General features: G+C 28.8%; 1 protein-coding gene across 7 annotated transcripts in view; it reads right to left on the bottom strand.

Annotated features, from left to right (window-relative positions):
• Positions 1–467: 467 nt before the first annotated feature.
• Positions 468–23136, bottom strand: part of LOC143069116 (sodium/calcium exchanger 3-like) — a 51638-nt gene continuing 28969 nt past the window's right edge. For 5 of the 7 annotated variants that reach the window (XM_076243583.1, XM_076243584.1, XM_076243586.1 and 2 more), the window contains 7 exons: positions 23001–23042; positions 17951–18066; positions 13413–13512; positions 11207–11224; positions 7737–7847; positions 6192–6350; positions 468–5300 (listed from right to left, as the gene is read on the bottom strand). In XM_076243583.1, coding sequence (XP_076099698.1) covers positions 4933–5300; positions 6192–6350; positions 7737–7847; positions 11207–11224; positions 13413–13512; positions 17951–18066; positions 23001–23042 — 914 coding nt within the window. In that variant the 3' untranslated portion in view covers positions 468–4932. The remainder of the gene's footprint in view (positions 5301–6191; positions 6351–7736; positions 7848–11206; positions 11225–13412; positions 13513–17950; positions 18067–23000; positions 23043–23136) is intronic. The other 2 variants (XM_076243589.1, XM_076243590.1) reach the window with 2 other exon arrangements.

Genomic DNA, 23136 nt, shown 5'->3' with positions numbered 1-23136 from the left:
GCGATAGCCTACTGGAGCAGGATATTTTGATTTGCTATGAAATTTCCAAATAATGTATGACAGGGGTCTGTTGGCACTTTTTATTTCATCTAAAAATTTAAAAAAAAATGTTTTTATATGGCTAACATTATGAAAAGCCATTTTCCATCACAATTCAAATGCTTCTTAAAGTGCCTTTCTACCCTATTACACATTTGACTTTTGGAAAAATCCATTAACAGATATAAACATCTATACATTCTAAGGCTCTATCAATAAACTTTACTAAAAGTTATAAGCAATCTCACAAATATTAACTTGAATTACAATTTGTTTATCAGGGTGACAGATCTGCATTAATAGGTAAATATAAATTTGTTTCCAAAAATCTACAAGCAAAATTGCAGGTAAAGAAGTAATAGCAAATTAAAAAATCTAATTTTTCTTTGAATGCTACTATTATTAGGTATTAGGTCTCTGAAATAAAGTCTCTGAAATAAATTACTTATCTACACACTGACCAGTACATTTTCTGCATAGCTATTATAATAGGACCTATCTTGAGATTCAAAAGAAAAAGCAATGTAATAGAACTATCATTATATCATTCACACAAAAAAATAAATATACACATGTTCTCTCTTAAACTGGTACCAAGGGATGTCAAAGGGAATGTTCAGAAAATCATTTACATACATAGATATGGCAACCAACTCAAGTCAAGCAAATTCAAGATAGGCCCCCAAATTCATTGTCTATGACATAAACTGTTGATGAATAGACAAAATCTGCACAACAATGTAGGGAAAATTCATCACTGCAGAAAAATGAGATCATAATGAATTGTAAATATGATTGCACATAGTACTGAGCCATTTTCACTTGAACTGTTTTTAACAAGTGTGTAATAATATAAAAGAATTAAAAAAAAAAAAAGAGTATTACTTTTTAATAATTTTCTCCCATTATTTAAACCTACATAATATATCAGACAAAGCATTTAGACCGACAAGTTTGTAAATCTTTTCTGATGCTTATAAACTAATAAAAATTTTAGCTGCAAATATTTGTTCATGTAGAGGTAGCTTCAATGCATTTGATTTTTTTTTTTTTTTTATTTCATTTAATGTAAAATGCTCCAAAATATGAAATAAATAAATAGAAATAATAAAGGTTTTTCAATATAAAAGAGAAAAAACATGTCATATCATCATTATACTTATAAAGACAGAAAAAAATCCTTTAATTCTGTATTTTTCTACAGACATCATTTTGATTTAAATAATGTTAAAAATGGATCCATGATTTTGTCTTGGGTTTATTCTAATGAAAATGAAAATATGTTTCAATGTTGATTAAACTTGGGCATGATTGAATTTAAATTTAAAGTCTTAAAAGAAAAAAATGTCCGATTAATATACTGAAAGAAGTCCACTAGTCGGGGAAAAAAATATTTATTAGATTTGTAGAAAGATAAGTATAAGAAATACTTTACTATGCCTTGCTATTTGATCAGCTTTACTTCTATCCATATATCCCTACATCTGCAAATATACAACCTTTATCTTCAAGAACTTGCTTTTTACTCTAATCATATATCTAATGTTTGAAAAAACGCAAGTTCCTAGAAGATTTAGAAAGAATAATAATAAGCAGAAATTTAGATTCATCCAAATTCCACAAAATTTACATTTATAAAAACGCATTAATGTTTTTCTGTTTCAACAGAAGAGCAATTTAATCTTCCATTTCTAATAAAGTATGCTGGCCAGCTTATGCATCATCCTTTAAAATGACATATCCACCGATTAGAATGTCCAAACACAATAGTTTCTTACAATACATTACAATGGTAAAATGATCCAATTTTAATTATTAAATTCATTTTTTTAATAAAACAAAAAATTAAAGAAAGATCTCTTGGCAAATTTAAGCAGGATTTCGCTATGCACTTTTAAAAAATGAAATACTTAAAACAAGAATTTTTGAAAGTAATTGTATGTCTAGTAGTATCATCAGAACACTGTCACGAATACACAAATTAAAGGCATTTGTGTATAATATGTCTTAGAACAATTGACAAAAAATTGCTTGGACACAAATAATGAATAACAAGTATGTAATTTTGCAAAGTGATGGTATGAATGTTTTAGGTATAAACAAGAATGTGTCCCCAGTACACGGATGCCCCACTCGCACTATCATTTTCCACAGACCAGAAAACATAATTCCCTTCTACTATCATTGGTGGGGCATAAAAATGCTGAATATTAACAAGGACAGAAATAAACAAATTGCAACTGAATAAAACATAAATCAAAGCCTACATCCAACGGAGCATTGTACATAAATAAAAATCACTTTACGCCAAAGATTATACTGACTACACATGAAGTTACCTTTTCTTACAGAAGGACAGTATGACCATAATGGAGGACAAACATTAAATATGTAAACAAAATAGAAGACTTTACTTCAAAAAGAAAAGGTCTTATAAATTGCATAGTCTACATAATGATACAATATCTTGATATCAAAAACTTACAATTTACATTGCAACAGAAATAACGGTTCTGATTTAATACCTTCCAGCTTTGAAATTGTCCAACAAAAGATATATTGTTAGTCTAATAAAGCTTTGAATTTAAAGAGCAAACAACCTAATATTTGGGAGAAAAAAATGTAAATAGAATCAATCTGCGTTCAAAAAGTATGTTCATTATCCTTTACAAATTTTCTACTGTTGACAAACAATATACATTTTATAAGATAAAATGCCTGTAAGATCCAATAATGCTTAGGATGAGATTAAAAAAGTTTTGTATTTTTTACACATGTAATACACAACAATACTGCATATTGTATTCAAACATTGTTGTATATTTCGAAATTTGTTAACTATGGATACATTGTGTGTGTTCCATTACAGATCTCTACACACTGACATGAATCGTAACCAAAAAAAAAACAGCTGAGAACAACAATTTATCCCATATGTAAATATAACAACCATGGATTTCTCAGACAACTACAAAAGTTTTATCAATAAACATTCAATTTTCTTTAAAATATGCAAATTATCTTGGATTTCTAATATGCGAGACAATAAATAATTCATCAACAGTAACTTTCATTCTTTTCTTGCATAATAATTAACATTTCAACATAATTTAACAACATTTACATAAATTACATTTAACTTTGACACACTTTTTGTTCTATTATGTCTTTATGAGATTCTCCACTTCCTTTTTAACAATTTAAATGTTGTTTATTCATTTGGAGATTCTTCATAATTATATGAGACAATGGTTATTCTAACAAACATGGTAAAAAACATTTGTTGACCTATGTCAAGCAAAAATTATAGGCATTTAGTTTCTTCTAGCTTTTTAAAATGCAGAGAAAGGTAAACAAACAACCAATAAATTGGTCTCTTCAAAAATTTCTAAAATGTGGATTTCTTAATAATTGTGGGGTAACTACAATTTTAATGGATTTCATTGTATTAGTAAAGGAAAACTCTGAACTTAAATACTTGACCCAAATACAAATTTTTAAATATAAACTTCACATTTAAAAAGACCTTAAATAGATAAATCAATTCAAAGTCCCTTGTTATTGTTCTATTAACTAAAAAGATGCATTTTGACAGCTCATAATTTGACTTACTCCTTTAAGATCTTTGCTATATATGACCCCAGTGAATTACTGAATCCATATCGAGTAAATAGCAGCGATTTTCAAAATTTTACATATTCACATATACAAGAAATATATAAATCAAGAAAAAAAATAGTGCTTTTTTAACAATATGTATATTCAAATTGTAAATTCTAAATTAATACAATAAAAGAGATTCAACAACCATGAAACACAATGTTTTTTGAGCCATTTCAGTGATGAATAATATAGAGTTAATTCTGAATACTTTATGGTATTTACAAGTTGCATGATTTCATGACTGGAATGGAGAAAGGATTCATACAGTTAAAAAAGCAAAAAATACTGCAAATTAAGGTACAAATTTATGTTATTAATAGACTTACAATTAACACTCATTTCATTCTTGCAGATTAAAATACTCAAGACAAATCTTGTTTAGTAATTCAACAGAATACAATAATTGTTTCTTACCGACAAAGGGAGACTGGGAGTAATAAACCTTTATGGCTACTAACAACACTTTGTCTATATATAGTCATGGGTTTTACTCTCCTGAAACTTTACCTTTTTTCACTTGTATTATTTATTACATCTTTTCGTAATAATTGTACTCTGTTAAGGTGGTACCCAACACTTTCACTAAAATTAATTTGGCTCGTTTAATTTTCATAAAATTTTGACAAAGTATTTACTTTGACCCTTTAACAAAAATATATAAATTTCAAAAATTTTGAACCAACCATTTTATCAGAAAAATTACACTGGTTATATAGCAGATTGACAAACACCAATTTTTATCATTGAAAAGCTTAATTTTCCCTTTACAACACAACGTTATTAAAACGTTTGGCAGATTTTACAGAGTTATCTCCCTGTAGTGTTAGGTACCACCTTAAGCTATTTGAAAGTCAATAATTGCTGCAATGTATGAATAGAGGGAAAATGCTCTTTTTTTAAACATAAATATTCAAGGGAGAAAAAAAAATCAAAATAAACATGAGTCGGTTAAACATGAGTTGGTCATTTAAATCAGTGAGACAAAAACAAACAAAACAACAAGCAAATCAACATTAATTACGTAGAGAACATGGAAATTTTAGTGTTATTTTTGTACAGATATTCTAACCACAACAAATCTTCATGATTAGTTGAAAGACTGGCCTCTGAAACTAAACAAATATTATAAATCAATAAAAAAAAAATCAGATAAATAAATTCAGAGATAAAATAGATTTGCATTTTGACATTTAATTGATTTTAAATTTTTAAAAAGAGGGGATAATCTCATTAGAAATCAATGTAACAGTATGACCTCATAGATGACAATACAAGGTAGATAACCCATAACATAACGAAAAATACAGTTGTGGCTATTTTAGTTTTTGGAGGTCCTCCCAACTCTCCGCCATAACGTCGTCTAACCAGCATAACAATAACAACAAGAGCTGCTTCTACGCAGAATACTGTAACAGACAAGGCTAAGTCTCCTGGCGGTACTTCAAATATACCCCCATTGGCAGCATGGTAAATGGCAGCGATAGTCCAGGCTATACCAATACCTAGGAATACATTTACAGCATTGCTCCCGGTCACATTTCCTATCGAGGAATCAGCATACTGATCATTTATAGCTGCTACTTTACTGGCAAAGGTATCTGTAATAAAAATAATACTAATTAGAGTTTTTGGCGTTTTAATGCCATTTTATAGGCACTACTTTTGGTTGTTTTTTCTTGGAGGCCATCTTTTTTTGGCTGAGGAAGCTGGAGTGCCTGGAGAAAACCAATGACCTTTGAATAATACTGATTTCTATATATAGAAGAGTTGAGCAAAGAACATCTTCACTCACTAACAGTACAGCTGGATATTGGTGACAAAATATAATTAAACAATAATAAGCATCAGGCAAAATATAAAATCACTACATTCCATACAAGCCTATTGCTCAGAGGGTACAATAAAAATTTGGAGTATTTTCAAAATTGAAGTGCCTGCTAAGAAGTATGAAAATTGCATATCAGATACAACTCAACATTAAATTGCATATCAGATACAACTCAACATTAAATTGCATATCAGATACAACTCAACATTAAATGGTTTCAGATCAAAAGAAAACCATTCCTAAATACAAAACCCAAGTATCAAATAAAAACTTTTAGGAATTTTTGGTCCTTAATGCTCTTCAACTTTGTACTTTATATGGCCTTTTAAACATGTTTTGATCGAGTGTCACTGATGAGTCTTTTGTAGACAAAACGTGCCTCTGGCGTTAATATAAAATTTCAATCCTAGTATCGATGATGAGTTTATGTTAGTATATAGAAAGATACAGGCATGGAAATTATGAAATTTTCATATTTTTTCACATCTTCAAAAATATGAGGACTTTCGAACCTAAATCGTACTCCAAAGAAATGATTTTCAGTACATAACATTTAATCATTTAAAAAAGATCCACTTAAGAACCATAGGTCGACCTTTTTGATATTTTTCACAATTTTCGCGATAATTTCTGGATTTAAAGTACTTTTTTCATTGTTTACCTGGAACACTGGTACCCAAAGCTACAAAGGATATAGCAGTTACAGAATCTTTTAGACCAATGGTACAACCAAATCCTGAAGCCAAATCTCCAATAACAGCAGTCAGTACTCCTACCATAATGATGGAGACAGTAAAACATGCCCAGCCTCCAAAGTAATCTGTAAATTCAAACATAATCATAATCATGGAGAATTGGTAAAAAAAAAAAAAACATTAATCATGATTAAATATACTAAAATGGATTACATTTTTAAGATGTGGCATTTTTACAAATGTTGGTTTTGGTGTTATTCTATGTTTTTTTGTGTGTATCTTTCTTAGGGCTGTTAAAAACATACATGGGACCCAGGGAATGCATCTTTGATTTGCCACTATGGGTGGATGCAAAATATTGTGTTGAACAGGTTAACAATTATGCAAGACTCTAAATCACTTCTATGGGTGGTCACTCTGTTTTCAAAGTGCCTTCCCTGGGTATCATGTATGTTTTAATAGAACAGTCCTCAGTCCTTTATCTATTTTTTAATGATAGTGGTGATATTTGAGATTGATAATTTATAGTTTGTCAACTTTCAAACTGCTTAAGGTAATTTTATATACACTAAAAAGATTTTTTTGTGCTAAATACTTATATCAATTTCTATGTGAGCTTTCCATTTCTATGTAGCAACGGTCCAGTAGCCCCTGCAAATGGAGTATATATCTCCTGGTTGATAGGAGATTCCAGAGCTTGTATTCCTTGATAGAGGGTTGCTACTTACAAGAAAGCTATGGAGCCAAGTGGTGAAATCAAATCAAAATTTTACAGACAACATCAGAGTTAATTGCCCTTTAGGTAATATCTGTTTTTAGAGATAAAAACAGTTAAGTTCCATTTGTCTTACCATAATCCCCCCTCTTTTCCTTGAGTGTGACAAACCAAATTGGGCTGATCACTGGGTTTCTACTTACATCAGCAACAAGACTGTTGCCACATGTGGATCAGGATCTTTTAAAGCTTCTTGAGCTCTGAGATCACCCCAGATTTTTGGTGGGGTTTATATTGCTCAGTTATAAGTTTTCTATATTGTGTTTTGTGTACTGAAGTTTGTTTCTTTTTAAACTTGCAATGGCATTTTCAGTTTGTTTTCTATTTGCCTTTGGTATTTTTCGTCTCTCTATCTGCAAAATCAGTACACATTCCTGATAAATACCCAAAAATTTCATATCAATACATTTCACAAAAGGGGTTCCACATTTCTCATGTATTTGATAATCAAACACAGAGTTGAATGAGCTGAAATTTTTCAATAACATTCCAAAAATGTTAAACAATGACTCAATCATTTTGATCTTATGACCTCAATCATGTGATGTTTTATATACATTTGTAAAATAATGAAAAACATTCTTTTAAAGCTGACTATGCGGTAAGGAGCTTTACTAATTGTTGAAGGCCATACAGTGACCTATTATTTTTTGTGATATTTGGTCTTTTGTGAAGAGTTGTCTCATTGGCAATCACAGCACATCTTTTTTTTTTTTATTTCTACTTCATCACTTACCAGTTGGTGGAATAAAAGCGAACATAACTTTCCAGAAGAGAGTAAGGAAGTGCATGACATAATCCATACATGATGGCAGTTTCTCTTCACTTTCTTCATCCTCCTCATCACCTACAAAAATATAGTCCATTAGAATATCAGTCTTTCAATAGTTATATATATTTGGTATCTATAATATAATGGAAAATGTTAAAAAAAAATCTAAAATTGTTCATACAAACCTATAAAATTTTCATATGTGGTAAAAGCACTCACTGGATGCCTTCAGTTTATTTTGGAACATCATTCAAGCAATTTTACTTTAAGGATGCTTAACATCTGAGTTCAACTCTTTTTCTATTATACATTTTTAAATCTTTTAATTATTCTCTAAAATAGATAATGATTTATTTCAAACTTTTAAGAACAATTTAAGCACTAAACATAAAATACCAAACAGTCAAAACAGGATATTGTCTGCAATCAATCTTTGAATATGGGTCAATAAGATTTGAAAAATTATCTCCCTTAGATAAATCTCGGCCACATCATTACAACTGTTTTACCTGTGGCAATATTTACTATAGCCATATGAACAATTAAAAAAAGAAATGACAAACTTTAATATCTTTTTTATTGAGTTATATTACAAAATTCAAAACAATCCTTCCAGTTATGGTATAAACCCAATTACCACTAAAAAAAGCATTATTATAACTTAAGTTTGAAGCAATCAGTTAAATGCAAAAGATGCCAATTGTATAAAAGCATTAAATTTGATTCTGAAAAGCTCTTTAATTTATTTATTTCTATGCCATGATACTATTTATTCCTTTTTAAGTAATATTCAACCATGATTTTTTTTTAAATTTTATATTGCATTTTAATGAAAATGAAAACAGCCACATAATTAAAACTTTTACATGTAAATGTTTTGAAATTTAAGGTACCGATAAAGAACATTTTTGGAACCATGTGTTTGTTCTGGTATATTGCAGTTCTGTGTATTTTACTGGTATTATAATTGCACTCAAATCAAACTAATAGTTGTACTATAGTACTAGTATTACATGGATTAGTAAATACTGCAAGAACAAATGTATAACCCTTTTGTTTTCCATTATATAAACCTTCCTGCTCTTAACACTGCATTATTGACTCATAAAAAGCAAGCATACAAAATTTTTAATTGTTGCCTACCTTTTTTTTCTATAAAGCAAAAGTAAACATTAAATAAATGATTGTTATCATACATTAAAACTATCTTCCATTATTTTTTTACGTAAACCAAGTTATTCACGGCAATCAAGTAAATGTTTATTTTGGGACAAATGGGTTTATTTTATAAGAATACAACAGATTTCGATTTTAAAATAAAAACATTATAAACTTTATTGATAATGCACTTATATTCTATATGATGGAGATGCTAATTAAGATTGCAGATATTTACACAGAATAATTGTTTTCTCTAAAAGTAAAGATTTTTCTAAAAATCTTTATATTACTCATAATGAAAATAAACATAGTCTAAAAAAAGATTTCTTGTGTAAATGTTAGTAGCACTTTTGATTTATGGAGTAGGGATACGAAAACAAGTTCAATCTTTGGTTATACTGATAAGTTTACTAAAGCCAAATAAAAAAGAATGTGTGGTTCCAGTTACATCTGAAAAAAAGTTAGGGTAGGTAGGTAGGGATTTTTGTTTACATTGAGTCTATGGGAGCAACATTCTGACTTTAAGAGTGCTTAATGAAAAATGACAATAAAATCTTTAGGGTAGGCTATTTTTAAGCAGAAAAAGTAGGGACAGTAGGGTTACTGGAACCACACATATATTTTTATTTGGCCTAAGAGAAAAGGTTAAATCTTTTGAAAGGTTATTTACTCTCATTAAAAACATTGATCTTGACATATTCTTATCTTGACAATGATATCAGTAAGAAAATAACAAGCAATGATGTCTTAAATTGCCAATAAAACAAACAATATATGACCAAAAAATTTTCAATTTTTGCGGTAGGTATAAAAGCAGCTATTATTATTCTTCTTCCCTTACATGCTTCTTTAAATTATCACATTTCAAAAGGAATTAAATAAATGAAAGGGAGCATCTATAATCATCTATATATATAGATCATATGTAATTACGAAAAACATTTCATTAGGCCGAAATAAACAGTAGTTCAAAATCGTAGTTAAAATTTTTAATAAGACCAATATCTATTCTGACTATTGAATTTATATGAATTTTGGAGTCATTGGAAGGAATGTTTTATTTTTGGACATTGATTATTGGTAATTTATGAATGATGTTAATATTGATGATGGAGATATTTTGGAAGTTCTCTTTCTAACCTCGGAGACCTCCATTTTAGTTGAATAGAAATGTACTTCTTCCATCTATTTTCAACATAATAATATCAGAATAAACCTCATTTATTGATAGCTGTATATAGTGATAAATGGTCTTCATTTCTCAATTGTCAATAGAAGTGTTATGATCATTTGTGAACATGATATTCTTGCCATAACAAGTGTGAATGTGAGAAAGTGTAACTCATTGATGTTCCAAACTGTAAATGTGAATATTGTAATGTCATGTGTTTTTCAATCAAATGTGAAATTTGAGTGTGTTAATCCCTAAGCATATATATAATATTGCAGGTTTTTAAAAACAATGAAGAGAAGCATCATATTTACCGGTAGAAGTTATTAATAAAAGCCCTTTTTTTTTTTTTTTATTATTCTCTAACCTATTAAGATATTTCTTTAAAAGAAATTAAGAAATGCAGATAAAAATCATTTTTTATATTTTAAAACACAGAAGCAGATTATCAAATCTTTATAATGTTAAAGTTAAAGTATCACAACCTCCTAAAAGCCTATTATATTTCTCATCAATTTCTTCATTAAACATCTCTAAGTTTCACTATGTTTATAAAAATAAAAATTGTAACCTAAATATTAGTAATTAATGCAGATTCTTTAAAGCGTGGCGAATAAAATAATTTTGGTAGCCTTTAATAGGGTATAAAAACAAATATAGCTTGAATACTAATAAGCCTTCTCCTATCTATAAATAAATATCAAGCAGTTTAAAAGCATTTAAAGTAGGTACTTAAATTTTATAGTACTGATAATTATCCTCCCACCAAATAAACAAATCATAAATTATTCATAACAAATTTTGATTTTCAATTACTGATTTCACTATAACTTATATTCTATATTGCAAGATTAACAAAAATTTTGAATTTCAAATTCACATTTTTAATTACTGATTTCACTATGACTAATATATCTATATTGCAAGATTAACATGGATTTATAGAAATTTTAGATGTTTAATCCTTCCCCAGTAAGTATAAAATAAACACTATGCCAGGTAACTATAGAAACGGAATTATGACAAATAAAAAACTGTGATTTCTCTGATCGATTTAAACAAAGTTAAATCTACTATGACAAATAACTGAATATCATTTTACCTTTGGATGAATCTGAATCTGAAACATTGTAAACGCAATAACAGGTATCATCCATATATGATTACAATTAAATATAGGTTTCATCAGAATTCGTAATTTGGTTTGGCTGACAAAATGCTTAAGATTATTATATTTTATTTTCCTATAAACATGATAAATTGGAACAGCTATGATAACAAGTTACATTATATGTTTCATCAGAATTCGTAATTTTGTTTGGCTGAAAAATTTATAAGGCAATCCAATATCATATTTTATTTTCCTATAAACTGCAACATCTATGACTTGTACTGCACATACTATTTTTGACAATTTTAAAACAATGCATAAAATACTAACGAAAAGCTTGATTTAACTCGTTATTTTTTGGTTGTATGTTAAGAATCTTATTCGAATTGAATGCTTCTTTTTATTTTTTATAGTATTGTAATAGCAATAATAGCATTGGTCATGAATACATCTTGAGTATGAAGTGATAAAATGTACTTCTGACAATGCTTTAACATCCCAATAATGTTATAAAAAGAAGCATTCAATTCTTAAAAAATTTTGTAATTCTCAATTCAAATCCATTGAAGGAATGACTTAAGAAAGGGAGATCACCATGTCATTTCATGATTGATAAATGTCAACATCAACAAATACTTGACAAAATATGTAAAGATCTATTTATTTATCAAATTCAACAGAAAATCTTGGCAAAGTAAATTCTGGTTGAATGCCATTAGTTATTGACCTTTACAAGGTGAATAACAAGGCCTATATTGTAAGCTAACATCTCATATATCTGAATCTTTTCAATGTCAAACAATTCAATAAGCATTATTATTACAATGTAGATTAACTGATGTCAATAAATCTGTGTCTCAAATGATGATGTTGCAAAATTTTGTAATTTGTTACTAAATTGGGTTAAACCATGTATTCCTAAGAGCCACTGATCATTCATATGAAAATAAAATTGTTCAAATAATCTAAATATCTTGCTCTGCATTTGTCATGCAATTGCTAAGTAAGTAAACAAACAGACTGCACCAAATCGGCAATATAATTAAGCTTTTCGAATCATCTTTACCTTCTTCTGTTTAAGCAAACAAATTCCATTTAAAATGTTTTCAATAAAACTGTGACATTGTGTTTTAATGAATTGTATCTAAATTATTGAAATATTAATTAAACTGTTAACAAATTGCAACATTTTATTGTCAATTTTCACTTGAATGATTTTAGTTTCCAATAAATGTAAATCAAACATATCTGAAGTCTCTCAAGCATGAAAAATAGGTCATTATATTATGTATGACTCAAATGTACAAAGAATAACCTGTATTGTCAATATCAATAATACATAGGTTTCTGAAAACCAAACCTTTACCAAATCTGTATGCATGAAATCTTCAGGTTTTATATCCAAAATGTTGCTGAAGATTTTTTTCCAACAAGTCATGATACAGAGAATTTTCACTGATGGATCAACATAGATTTCTGAGATGTTTTACTTAAACACATAACCAAACAAGATCATTTCAATGAAAAACATAAGATTATGAGAAAAGGAACTACTTGCAAAAAATTTAACCAATTTAGAATGTACTCATGGACATACAGACAAAAAATATATGTGATAATCCATGAAAAAAGCCAAGCATTGATTATTTGGTCACTCCTCTGAGGCCTCTTTAATAGAGATAAAAGTAACACCATTTCAATACTTTGACACCAATGAATTGAACATTAATTTTTCCACCCCAAGGAAATATTGAACAAAAAAAACTCATTTCTGAATGTAGAAAGGATAATGGATTATTGTAGCCAATAGAAAAAATGTGAATGGTTACAAATATATTAACTATAGAAATGACCAATTTATAAAATGATACATCTATAATATATAAACTTTTTTTTATAATAAATGGACATTCTTATAATTTATCATCAGTACATTTGGCAATATAAAAAAGAAGATGTGGCATGATTGCCAATGAGACAACTTTCCACAAGAGACTAAATGACACAGGAATTAACATCTGTAGGTCACCAGCAAGGCTGTTTTTTTGTACAAACACATTATTTTATCAAAACTGAAGTTTCTATTTACAAATTTCTTAAATCTACATCCCTCTGCAATTGATAAACAACTATCTGAAACGAGGTGTAGAAAAATAAACAACATCACAATAACAGATCTTCTATTATGATAACCTACCTGCACTAACTGTTATGGCATCAGTGAACTGTTCTCTCCATGACGATGTACCAACAACCAATGAAACATTGGCTTTCTTAAGAAGCTTGTCAACTACATTCTACAAAAGAATAATGATAAAAACATATTACTTTAAACTCGTAATATACAAAACATTTGTATAATATTTATCAAGTGCTTTCACTACAATAAATGTATAAAGAACTCATTATTTTAACTTATGGTACATTCATTACCAATTAGATTTTGAGTAATTTTAATGTGTATATATGAAGGCCGTACCTTGACCTTTAATGGTTTACTTTTATAAATTACTTGGATGAAGAGTTGTCTCATTGACACTCATACCACATCTTCCTATATCTATAAATATTTGCACATTTCAAAGATTGAAAATAAAATTGAAAATGGAAACAGAAAAATTGTCAAAGAGACAGCAACACCACCAAAAGGAGCTAACTTTCAACACAGCAATTGTCATCTGTGATCCTGAATATTACAGAAAATGGGAAAAGAAAAATGTGACACCAACATTTTCATATTGTTATATAGCTGACAGAAGGAAGAAAACAGATGGTGACAGTCAAATTTCAGTGTTGTATAGCAGACATCTGATGTTCAGTGATTGTCATCTGTTTATGTGGTTCATAAGTATATCTCGTTTCTCATTTTATATAGATTAGAATGTTGGTTTTCCTGTTTGAATGGTTTTGCACTAGTAATTTTTGTGGCCCTTTGTAGCTTGCTGTTCAGTGTGAGCCAAGGCTCCTTGTTGAAGGCCGTACCTTGACCTATAATGGTTTACTTTTATAAATTGTTACTTAGATGGAGAGTTGTCTGATTGGCACTCATACTACATCTTCCTATATCTTTAAGTCTGAGAATAAAACAAGAATGTGTCCCCAGTACATGGATGCCCCATCCGCACTATCATTTTCTATGTTCAGCTCTAATTTGGAATTAAAATTAGAAAGATCATATCATACTGAACATATATACTAAGTTTCAAGTTGATTAGACTTCAACTTCATCAAAAACTACCTCGACCAAAAACTTTAACCTGAAGCGGGACAGACGGACGGACGGACGGACGAACGAACAGACGGACGGACGGACGCACAGACCAGAAAACATAATGCCCCTAAATGGGGCATAATAAACAAAAGGTAACAGTCAAGTTTCAGTATTTGAAACACCATTGCTCACTCCACAATTCTGTGTCAAAGTGAACTAAATCTTCTTTAGTCATATATATCTAATATTAAATTCAGCCATAAGTAGTAAATGTATTTAATAAAGTTTTATTATAAATATTCATATCTATAACTTTCTATTACAATAACAAGGATTACATAAAGCCCTTACTTTACGTAGAAGTTTCATTGTATTGCAACTTATTTTATTACATGTATAACATGATACCAAAGTCATAAAAAATAACCTTTAGATATAATACAACAAATTTAAGTATGATTTGTTCACTAAAAGATAGCTTACAGTGCATTAATTTGCAAAATTTATGCACTTTTTTCTGCAAATTTGATGTACACTACATACATGTAGACATAAATTTGACGACAGAAATAGAATCCTGCAGGGATTGAACAACGGAAATAGAATCCTGCAGGAACTCAACAATGAAAATCTTAGAAATCTATCATAAACTTCAATATAATTAATTAGATTCAAATCTTACAAAAAGGCAATAAAATAAGTAATTTATGTAACAAAGCAGATGTGACCATTTTATTAAAATATCATTGAGAAAATATGTTGATAGCCATGATAGCAGGTACAATCATTTCTCATATATAGTTTGTGTCAACTAAGAATGGTGAAAATGATTTCTTTTTATCCGTTTCTCACTGTACAATTGATTAATACAGCCTGAATTAAGTTATATAATCAATGGAATTGATTTTATTCAGAAATTATGATTAGCGACAAGCTGTCACTGTGGACAGAGTACAAATATCATATCAATATTTGATAAAGTAACTTCAAATATTTAAATACCAATTTATAATACACGGGTATGCGAACTAGTATTCTTCACGTACTTATTAAAAGCTAACACCCAATTTTATGACGTAAAAGTACATACTAATATATAAAAAGATGCATTTGTAAAAAAATCAATTTGTTTTTTTTACAAGATCAAAGAGTTCAAATTGAACTATTAATTCTGAAGAGCTTTCTATTAATACCTGGAGTTTGCAAAGGTTAATCTAACATAAATTAATGTAATGGTACATGAACATTTCAAAAAGCAATTAATTGAATCCATAGAACTTCCCTTTCAGGAACATGATTTAGAAAAAACTCTTCATATATCTATACAATTAGACTCCCAAGACTTCAAAATGACTCACTAAAGTGACTTTTTCCTCATGAAAAGGCACGGGAAAATTACAAGGAAACTAATTCAGGTGAGAATGAATAATCTCTAAGCCAGCAGATTGTCAATGACTAACAATTTTTTCTTCCGATAAACCATTTTCAATTTATGCTTTTAAACTTACAGAAAAATGAATTCATACGTGAAAAGGATTTAACAAATGTGACAGACTGAAATGAGCAGATTCTATGTACGGCTAGTCAACTTACAATTATAGACATAGACAATGCAAGGCTGCATCTATTCAATATTGAAATGAAAGAAGATGATAAAGAAATCAGACACATTAGGTTTTGCAGCAAGTTGAAGAGAATTAATGATCTCCACTTTCATGTATTTAATCTAAAATACCATTTTTTTCTCATTTTGTATTCATTAAGATGAAGGTAAGTTAATTACAGTGATGGCTTATTATTCAAGAAGAAAAATGTTTTCAAAAAGAAGCGTATACCCCAACCCCCTGAATTGGAAATTTATCAAGAGGCTAAAAAATCCAGTCAGTACTTTCAACCCATACACAAAAAAAATCATAGAACAAGATGATATCTAGTTTAATATAGAAATCATAGAGGTTTACGGTTTTGTTTTCCAAATACCATCATAAAACATATGGTAAAGAAATTTCGAAAGGTTCAAAAGATCAGGTGTTTTTTACTTGTGTTCAAGCAGCCATATTAAACTGCTACAATTATCATTAATCTAATTATCTACACTATATATCTGACTAGTGAAAATTGGTGCAAAAAAATTGAAAGTAAGGTTCAAAAGATCAGGTTTTCATGACTCGTGTTCAAGCCTCCATATTAAACTGCTACAATTATCATTAATTATCTGCATTATATATCTGACTAGTGAAAATCATTTATAATTGTGATCAATTTTCGTTATATAGGTCATTACAAATATTTCATTTATCATAATGCCATCATTTTCCTATTGATTTCTATCCACTATATCAAATGTTAATTGCTTTCATTTTATCAATATAACATGTTTCTCAAAGAAACCGAACAAAAACTCGGTTTTGATCATCTAACGTAATTGTTCAATGTTGGAAAGCTTCTATTTAACAGGTTTAATTCTCACACAAGCAATCAAGATGGATCCACGGCGTTAAAACTTGTTGTTATTCTATCCCAAGTCAAATTTCCAATAAAGTTTTTGTGTAGAGTAATCTTTAACATCAAGAGATTTCTTTTGTTATTCTTTCTCATTACATTTACCCAAAATGCGGGAATACTGCTAGTACGAAAGGCCTATCTTTTAACTGAATCAGTACATAATTCATTAAGTCTGAGAGACTTTTTCTATTAAACGATAGTGAACTAAAGACCCTTATCTGTATTCAGAAACACGATACAAGAGAACAGTGCTGTCGATAAAGATTGTTTACAAAAGTGGACATGAGCTGTCTTTTTCGGTTGGATTCCGTATCAATCAGCTAATGTCATTATCGGAGATTTCTTTCAAAGTTTGGTTCCATTAGCCGATTTCTTGCTCGCGTTGTGAGGGATTTCCATATCAATGAAACTTTATCTAACATAAATATTTAGTTTTCTAGATGGAAGAACATAAAAAACACACATTTTTTAATAAAAATTATTCCGTTAACTAGTAACTGTGAAGCCAACTGATAATTTAATATTATCCATGGATTCCTGCTCAATGAAACTCACAAACATTAAACAAACAAAATAAATTGCTGGATGTGGGTTTTTTACTGCAAATAGCTACATTTCTTCAAGCAATCTCACATTTCAAACAGTAGTAGATATTAATGTAGCTAACATATTTCTGTATACCGGTATATAAACACAATGAATTGTGATTCGGCTAAACATAATACCAACTAGCAAATTGAAGCATCAGAAAAGATGATGTAGGTTTCTGACGGACCTGAAATGGAACTAAACACTGTCAAGTTGCAGACTGAATATGTTCAAGTCTTAATTGTGTTCAGAAGGTGCAGACTTAAAATGAAAAATTGGTAAATGAACTGACAGGTGCCTAGATTATTGTTGTATAAAAAAATTATCATATTAACATTTTATAAGTTGAAAATGCACATGAGGTTTTGTTTGTATGTGTAGGAAGGGGGTGGTGGAGTGTTGTTTGTTCAAAATTGATATGCATATCAAACCTTAAATTCATAGCTTTCTATAATATGTATATTAATCTTTGTCGTATCTCCAAGTCGAGGCTTTCCCATCTCCATTAGTTCTTCGTTTTCTTCATTTGGCAGAGGTTCTGTATTTCCTATTAAATAGATAATATTGATATAATTTCTTATTACATTTTCTCTAATAATTCTGACTTTTTCTTGCATCAGACAATTACATAACCAGACAGACCAAAATCCCATTATTGAGTCACATCTAAAAACTGAATGTTTGTATTACAGTAGCAATCTTTTTAATTAAAGCAAGATATATATTGAATCATCAAAAAATATATAAAGAGAATGTATCCGATTTTTTCTTTAAATAAGGGCAAAAAGAACAAAAAGGTAAAAAAATTAAACTTTTTTTTATTATTGAAATCCATTTGTACACTAGGTTATTTAATAAATCACAACTATTCAGAAATTTCAGAACTGATAAATTTTCCCGTAATTTATTGCTTCACTAACAATTTGACAATTTTCAAATTGTCAAAAGCTGTACCATGTGTACTGTGGGTCTTGTATTTCACAAATACTTCTAGAATATTTTGTCAATACTATTGTGTCGAAACCAATTGCCTTGCTGAAACTCTTATCAACAATTATCACCGATATTTAATAAATTACATCTAACTGTGACAACAAAGACAAAACCATTTATTTCATGCTCAATAAGAAGAGATTACATCAGAAATAATATATTTATCTCGTTAGCACACATTAACAAAGTTACATCCAGAACAGTGATTGATTTCCGCTGCCCAGATCAAAAATAGGATTTCCACAAATTATACATACATCATAACACCAACAAAAAAGGGTCAACAACATGTGATCTCATGCAAAAGATTCCCATGCTTCCAATGGATGAACATGAAAATGGACGATGATTACAACATGACGGGGAAAATATACAAAAGGTCTGGTAGATTTTGATATAACAGTGTGAAAGGTTTTACATAGGGAGTAACGGACATTTATACATTATACTATACAACAATACAAGAAAAAAATACATATGATGGATTTGAGAAACATTCAGACAAGTTGGACATACATAAATTGGTATAATGTTGGAAAACAAGCAAAAAATCTGGAAAATTTGAAAAGGAGGAAAGACGATACAGATGATATTCAAAAATTAAACAGTAAAATATTGTAAATAAAAGGCAATAAAGAATCAATCATAAAACAAACACCCCAAAAATGTAACATTAGACCTCACACAGTCGTAACCCTATCCCCACAGTCGTCAGATATATGGTGAAGTCTTGTTCTGAACTTCAGTTATACGAAATCTCAAAAATCAGTTGGAATGAAAAACAAATAAATTCTACAACCCATCGAATATTAAAAATTCTATAAATGTAGGATTAAAATCCAGTCACTAATGTTTCAGAACTGTTGTAGTTACAACTAAATTAAAGACACATGAATGAAGGAACGAACAAACAGACTATACCCATTTAAGAAGTGGGGTATAACAACGCAGTATGGATTGAAAGAAAACAATATGCCTTATAGATGAATTCATACACAGGTTTTGACTTGCAATACAAGTTTGATTTTTTAAAAAGCTGCAAAACTGATTGCAGCATCAGTCAGTAAGGGACTTGGATGTGTTTATTATGAATGTGATGTTTCATGCTTAAAAACAGGGAATGAGCCAGTCATTTGCAAAACAGCAACTTTGCACCCAAATTTTATTTTATTCCTGATGGAAGTTTTAAAAGCCTCCTTGAATAAGAAATCTAGTGAAAAACATGTTTTGACATTATAAACAATCAACAGGAACCTATTAATTTCACAGTTATAAAATGTAAATAGTTCAGGAAGATTTTATCGAAATCACAGGATGACCTTATATTATAATAAACAACACTGAAATTTCAATGTCCTTTTACAGTGACTTGACTGATAGTGTTGCTATCCAACAATTGCAATTCATTCAAAATTTTGACCAAATTGCAATTTGTGTTATTAAACCAAATTGTTCAACTGGTCAGAAATTTGAACAAATTGTTCAGTCAAAATGTGAATGTGCAAGGTGATAAAATAAATCATACTTACAATCCTATAAGACTTTAACTCCACTGTGTTGATGTTATTTTTAAAATAGTTTATCAATCTGTATAGTTATATATAGCTATTACCATACTAAAGGTGAACTGTTTTATTTGTAATTGCTATAAAAATGTCCAAACTAAGCTTTTATATAGTTTTTCTTTCAAAATGTATTCTATATTCATAAGAATCACACAGTATATGAATAAAAACATCATATTCAGTAAAATAATTTGTAAAATTGCAATATATTTGTAGGAAGGGGAGATAATCTTTTTTGGTTTCAAAAAGTCTTTATTCAAAAGAATAGTATTTTAGGTTATTTCCCAAAGGAAACTTATCAATAGCATATTGTTATTTCACATATAGTTTACTGAATATATGATGTATTATTTTAAATGATATATGATTCTTATAAATATAAAATCCTTTTCGAAAGAAAAACTATATAAAAGCTTAGTTTGGACATTTTTATAGCAATTCAAAATAAAATAGTTGACCTTTAGTATGGTAATGGCTATAATATAACATATATGATATAATATAATTATACCAATTGCAACTCATTCAAAATTTTGACCAAATTGCAATTTGTTTTATTAATCCAAATTGTTCAGCTGGTCAAAAATTTGAACAAATTGTTCAGTCAAAATGTGAAAGTGCAAGGTGATAAAATAAAATATACTTACAATCCTATAAGCCTTTAACTCCACTGTATTGATATATTATATCATATATGTTATATTATAGCCATTACCATACTAAAGGTCAACTATTTTATTTTGAATTGCTATAAAAATGTCCAACCTAAGCTTTTATATAGTTTTTCTTTCGAAAAGGATTTTATATTTATAAGAATCATATATCATTTAAAATAATACATCATATATTCAGTAAACTATATGTGAAATAACAATATGCTATTGATAAGTTTCCTTGGGGAAATAACCTAAAATACTATTCTTTTGAATAAAGACTTTTTGAAACCAAAAAAGATTATCTCCCCTTCCTACAAATATATTGCAATTTTACAAATTATTTTACTGAATATGATGTTTTTATTCATATACTGTGTGATTCTTATGAATATAGAATACATTTTGAAAGAAAAACTATATAAAAGCTTAGTTTGGACATTTTTATAGCAATTACAAATAAAACAGTTCACCTTTAGTATGGTAATAGCTATATATACCTATACAGATTGATAAACTAATTTATAAATAACATCAACACAGTGGAGTTAAAGTCTTATAGGATTGTAAGTATGATTTATTTTATCACCTTGCACTTTCACATTTTGACTGAACAATTTGTTCAAATTTCTGACCAGTTGAACAATTTGGTTTAATAAAACAAATTGCAATTTGGTCAAAATTTTGAATGAATTGCAATTGTTGGATAGCAACACTATCAGTCAAGTCACTGTAAATTCCAAGGTTAAATATAAACTTACGCCCACTATTTTTGTCTAGATCTGATTGAATATGATAACTCAGCTTTAAATATCTTTTTATACCTACATTTATGACACCGATGACAGTGTTTATTTTGGTATGGGTAAAAAAATTTGGAGGTTAAATATTTATTCTTCTCACAATGCATTGATCCCGGCAAAATTTTTATTTAAATGAAAAGCTTAACAAACAAAGAAAATCATCCTGTGTATAGTATTACAAAATTGTTTTGTTTTTTTAGATATCCAACCCGGATACAACCATTTTAAAGAAAATATTTCATTATGCATATATTATTGTTTTCTTTGTACAGAAGTGATTTAAATGTTTTTCCATGAAACTGAACTCCAAAAAAACGCTGCTTTGTAAATTTGTACATTTGATATCCATTCTTTATTTGATTTATCTTAAAACTCAATCAACTCTTCTACCGATAAATATTAAAGATTTCATACGAATTTCGTAGAAAGACGATAAAATTATTGATTCATATAAAAACCCTTGGAGGTCATATCAATTTATTCCGTAATTAGAATAAGCATAATAAGCTAACAAGTTTGGTAAGTAAATATTCATATAATACCAACAGGTACGTATGAAACTAATTACCTTTTCTTTTCCTTTTTTCTGTGGAATTTAAATACAAGTGCGTTATATGTTATATATACCGGTAATACATCAGAAATTAAAAGAAACCTAAGGAGCAAGATCAAATTAGCCATCACATCGCTTACTTTCCAAGAGTGGATCCTTAAGTCTCCATTTAAAAATTGGTATCCCAACTGTAAAATGTCTGGATGAAAATTACTAATGTTTACCGTAAAGAATTTAAGTATGATAATATGTTGAAAACTATATAGATCTCATTAAACATGCCCTTTCTCTGAATACATTGTACCTCTAAGCTTATATATAGGCTAGGGTCTAAAAATGAAAAACAACAAACTTGCTTTGATTTATATAACATTCATAACCTTTGATTACATCATTATACCTCATTGAGATTTGAATGGATAGGTAATAAAAATGATAAACATTTAACAACATAACCAATTAGTCTTGGAAAAATAATATAAAAAATTGTACATTTATACCCCCAATACATAGTATCTCAGTCAATAACGAGGGTATAAAAATGATAAACAACAAATTAGTTCTGGAGAAAATAAGTGGTCTGATTTATATTACATAATATTCCCCCAGAGTACATAATACCACATAGACTAAGGTATAAAAATGATAAACAACAAATTAGTTGGGGAAAAATACATATAAGTGGTCTGATTTTTATTACATTATACCCCCAGAGTACATCATACCACATAGACTAAGGTATAAAAATGATAAACAACAAATTAGTTTGGGAAAAATAATTTAACCATCATGCAATATCTTCACTTCAGACCAATGTTCCTAAAGCTAAACTGAATTTTTTATGTAACTTTTAATATCAACAATAAACACCATATCACTACATCTATAAGCAAATGTAAAAAGAGTCAATTTACTTTCAATATACTTATCTTCCTCACCCTCCTCTGTCTCGGAGTCTAGAAAAATTACCATGCAAGTTTTAAAAGTTTTTCACAACACTACATTTATAATCACACTTCTTTAGATCATGAAAGGCTGAATAGCAATTTT

Source organism: Mytilus galloprovincialis, chromosome 3, assembly GCF_965363235.1.
Source record: "Mytilus galloprovincialis chromosome 3, xbMytGall1.hap1.1, whole genome shotgun sequence".
Classification (NCBI taxonomy): Eukaryota; Metazoa; Mollusca; class Bivalvia; order Mytilida; family Mytilidae; genus Mytilus; species Mytilus galloprovincialis.
This window is presented reverse-complemented; position numbering and strand designations above follow the sequence as displayed.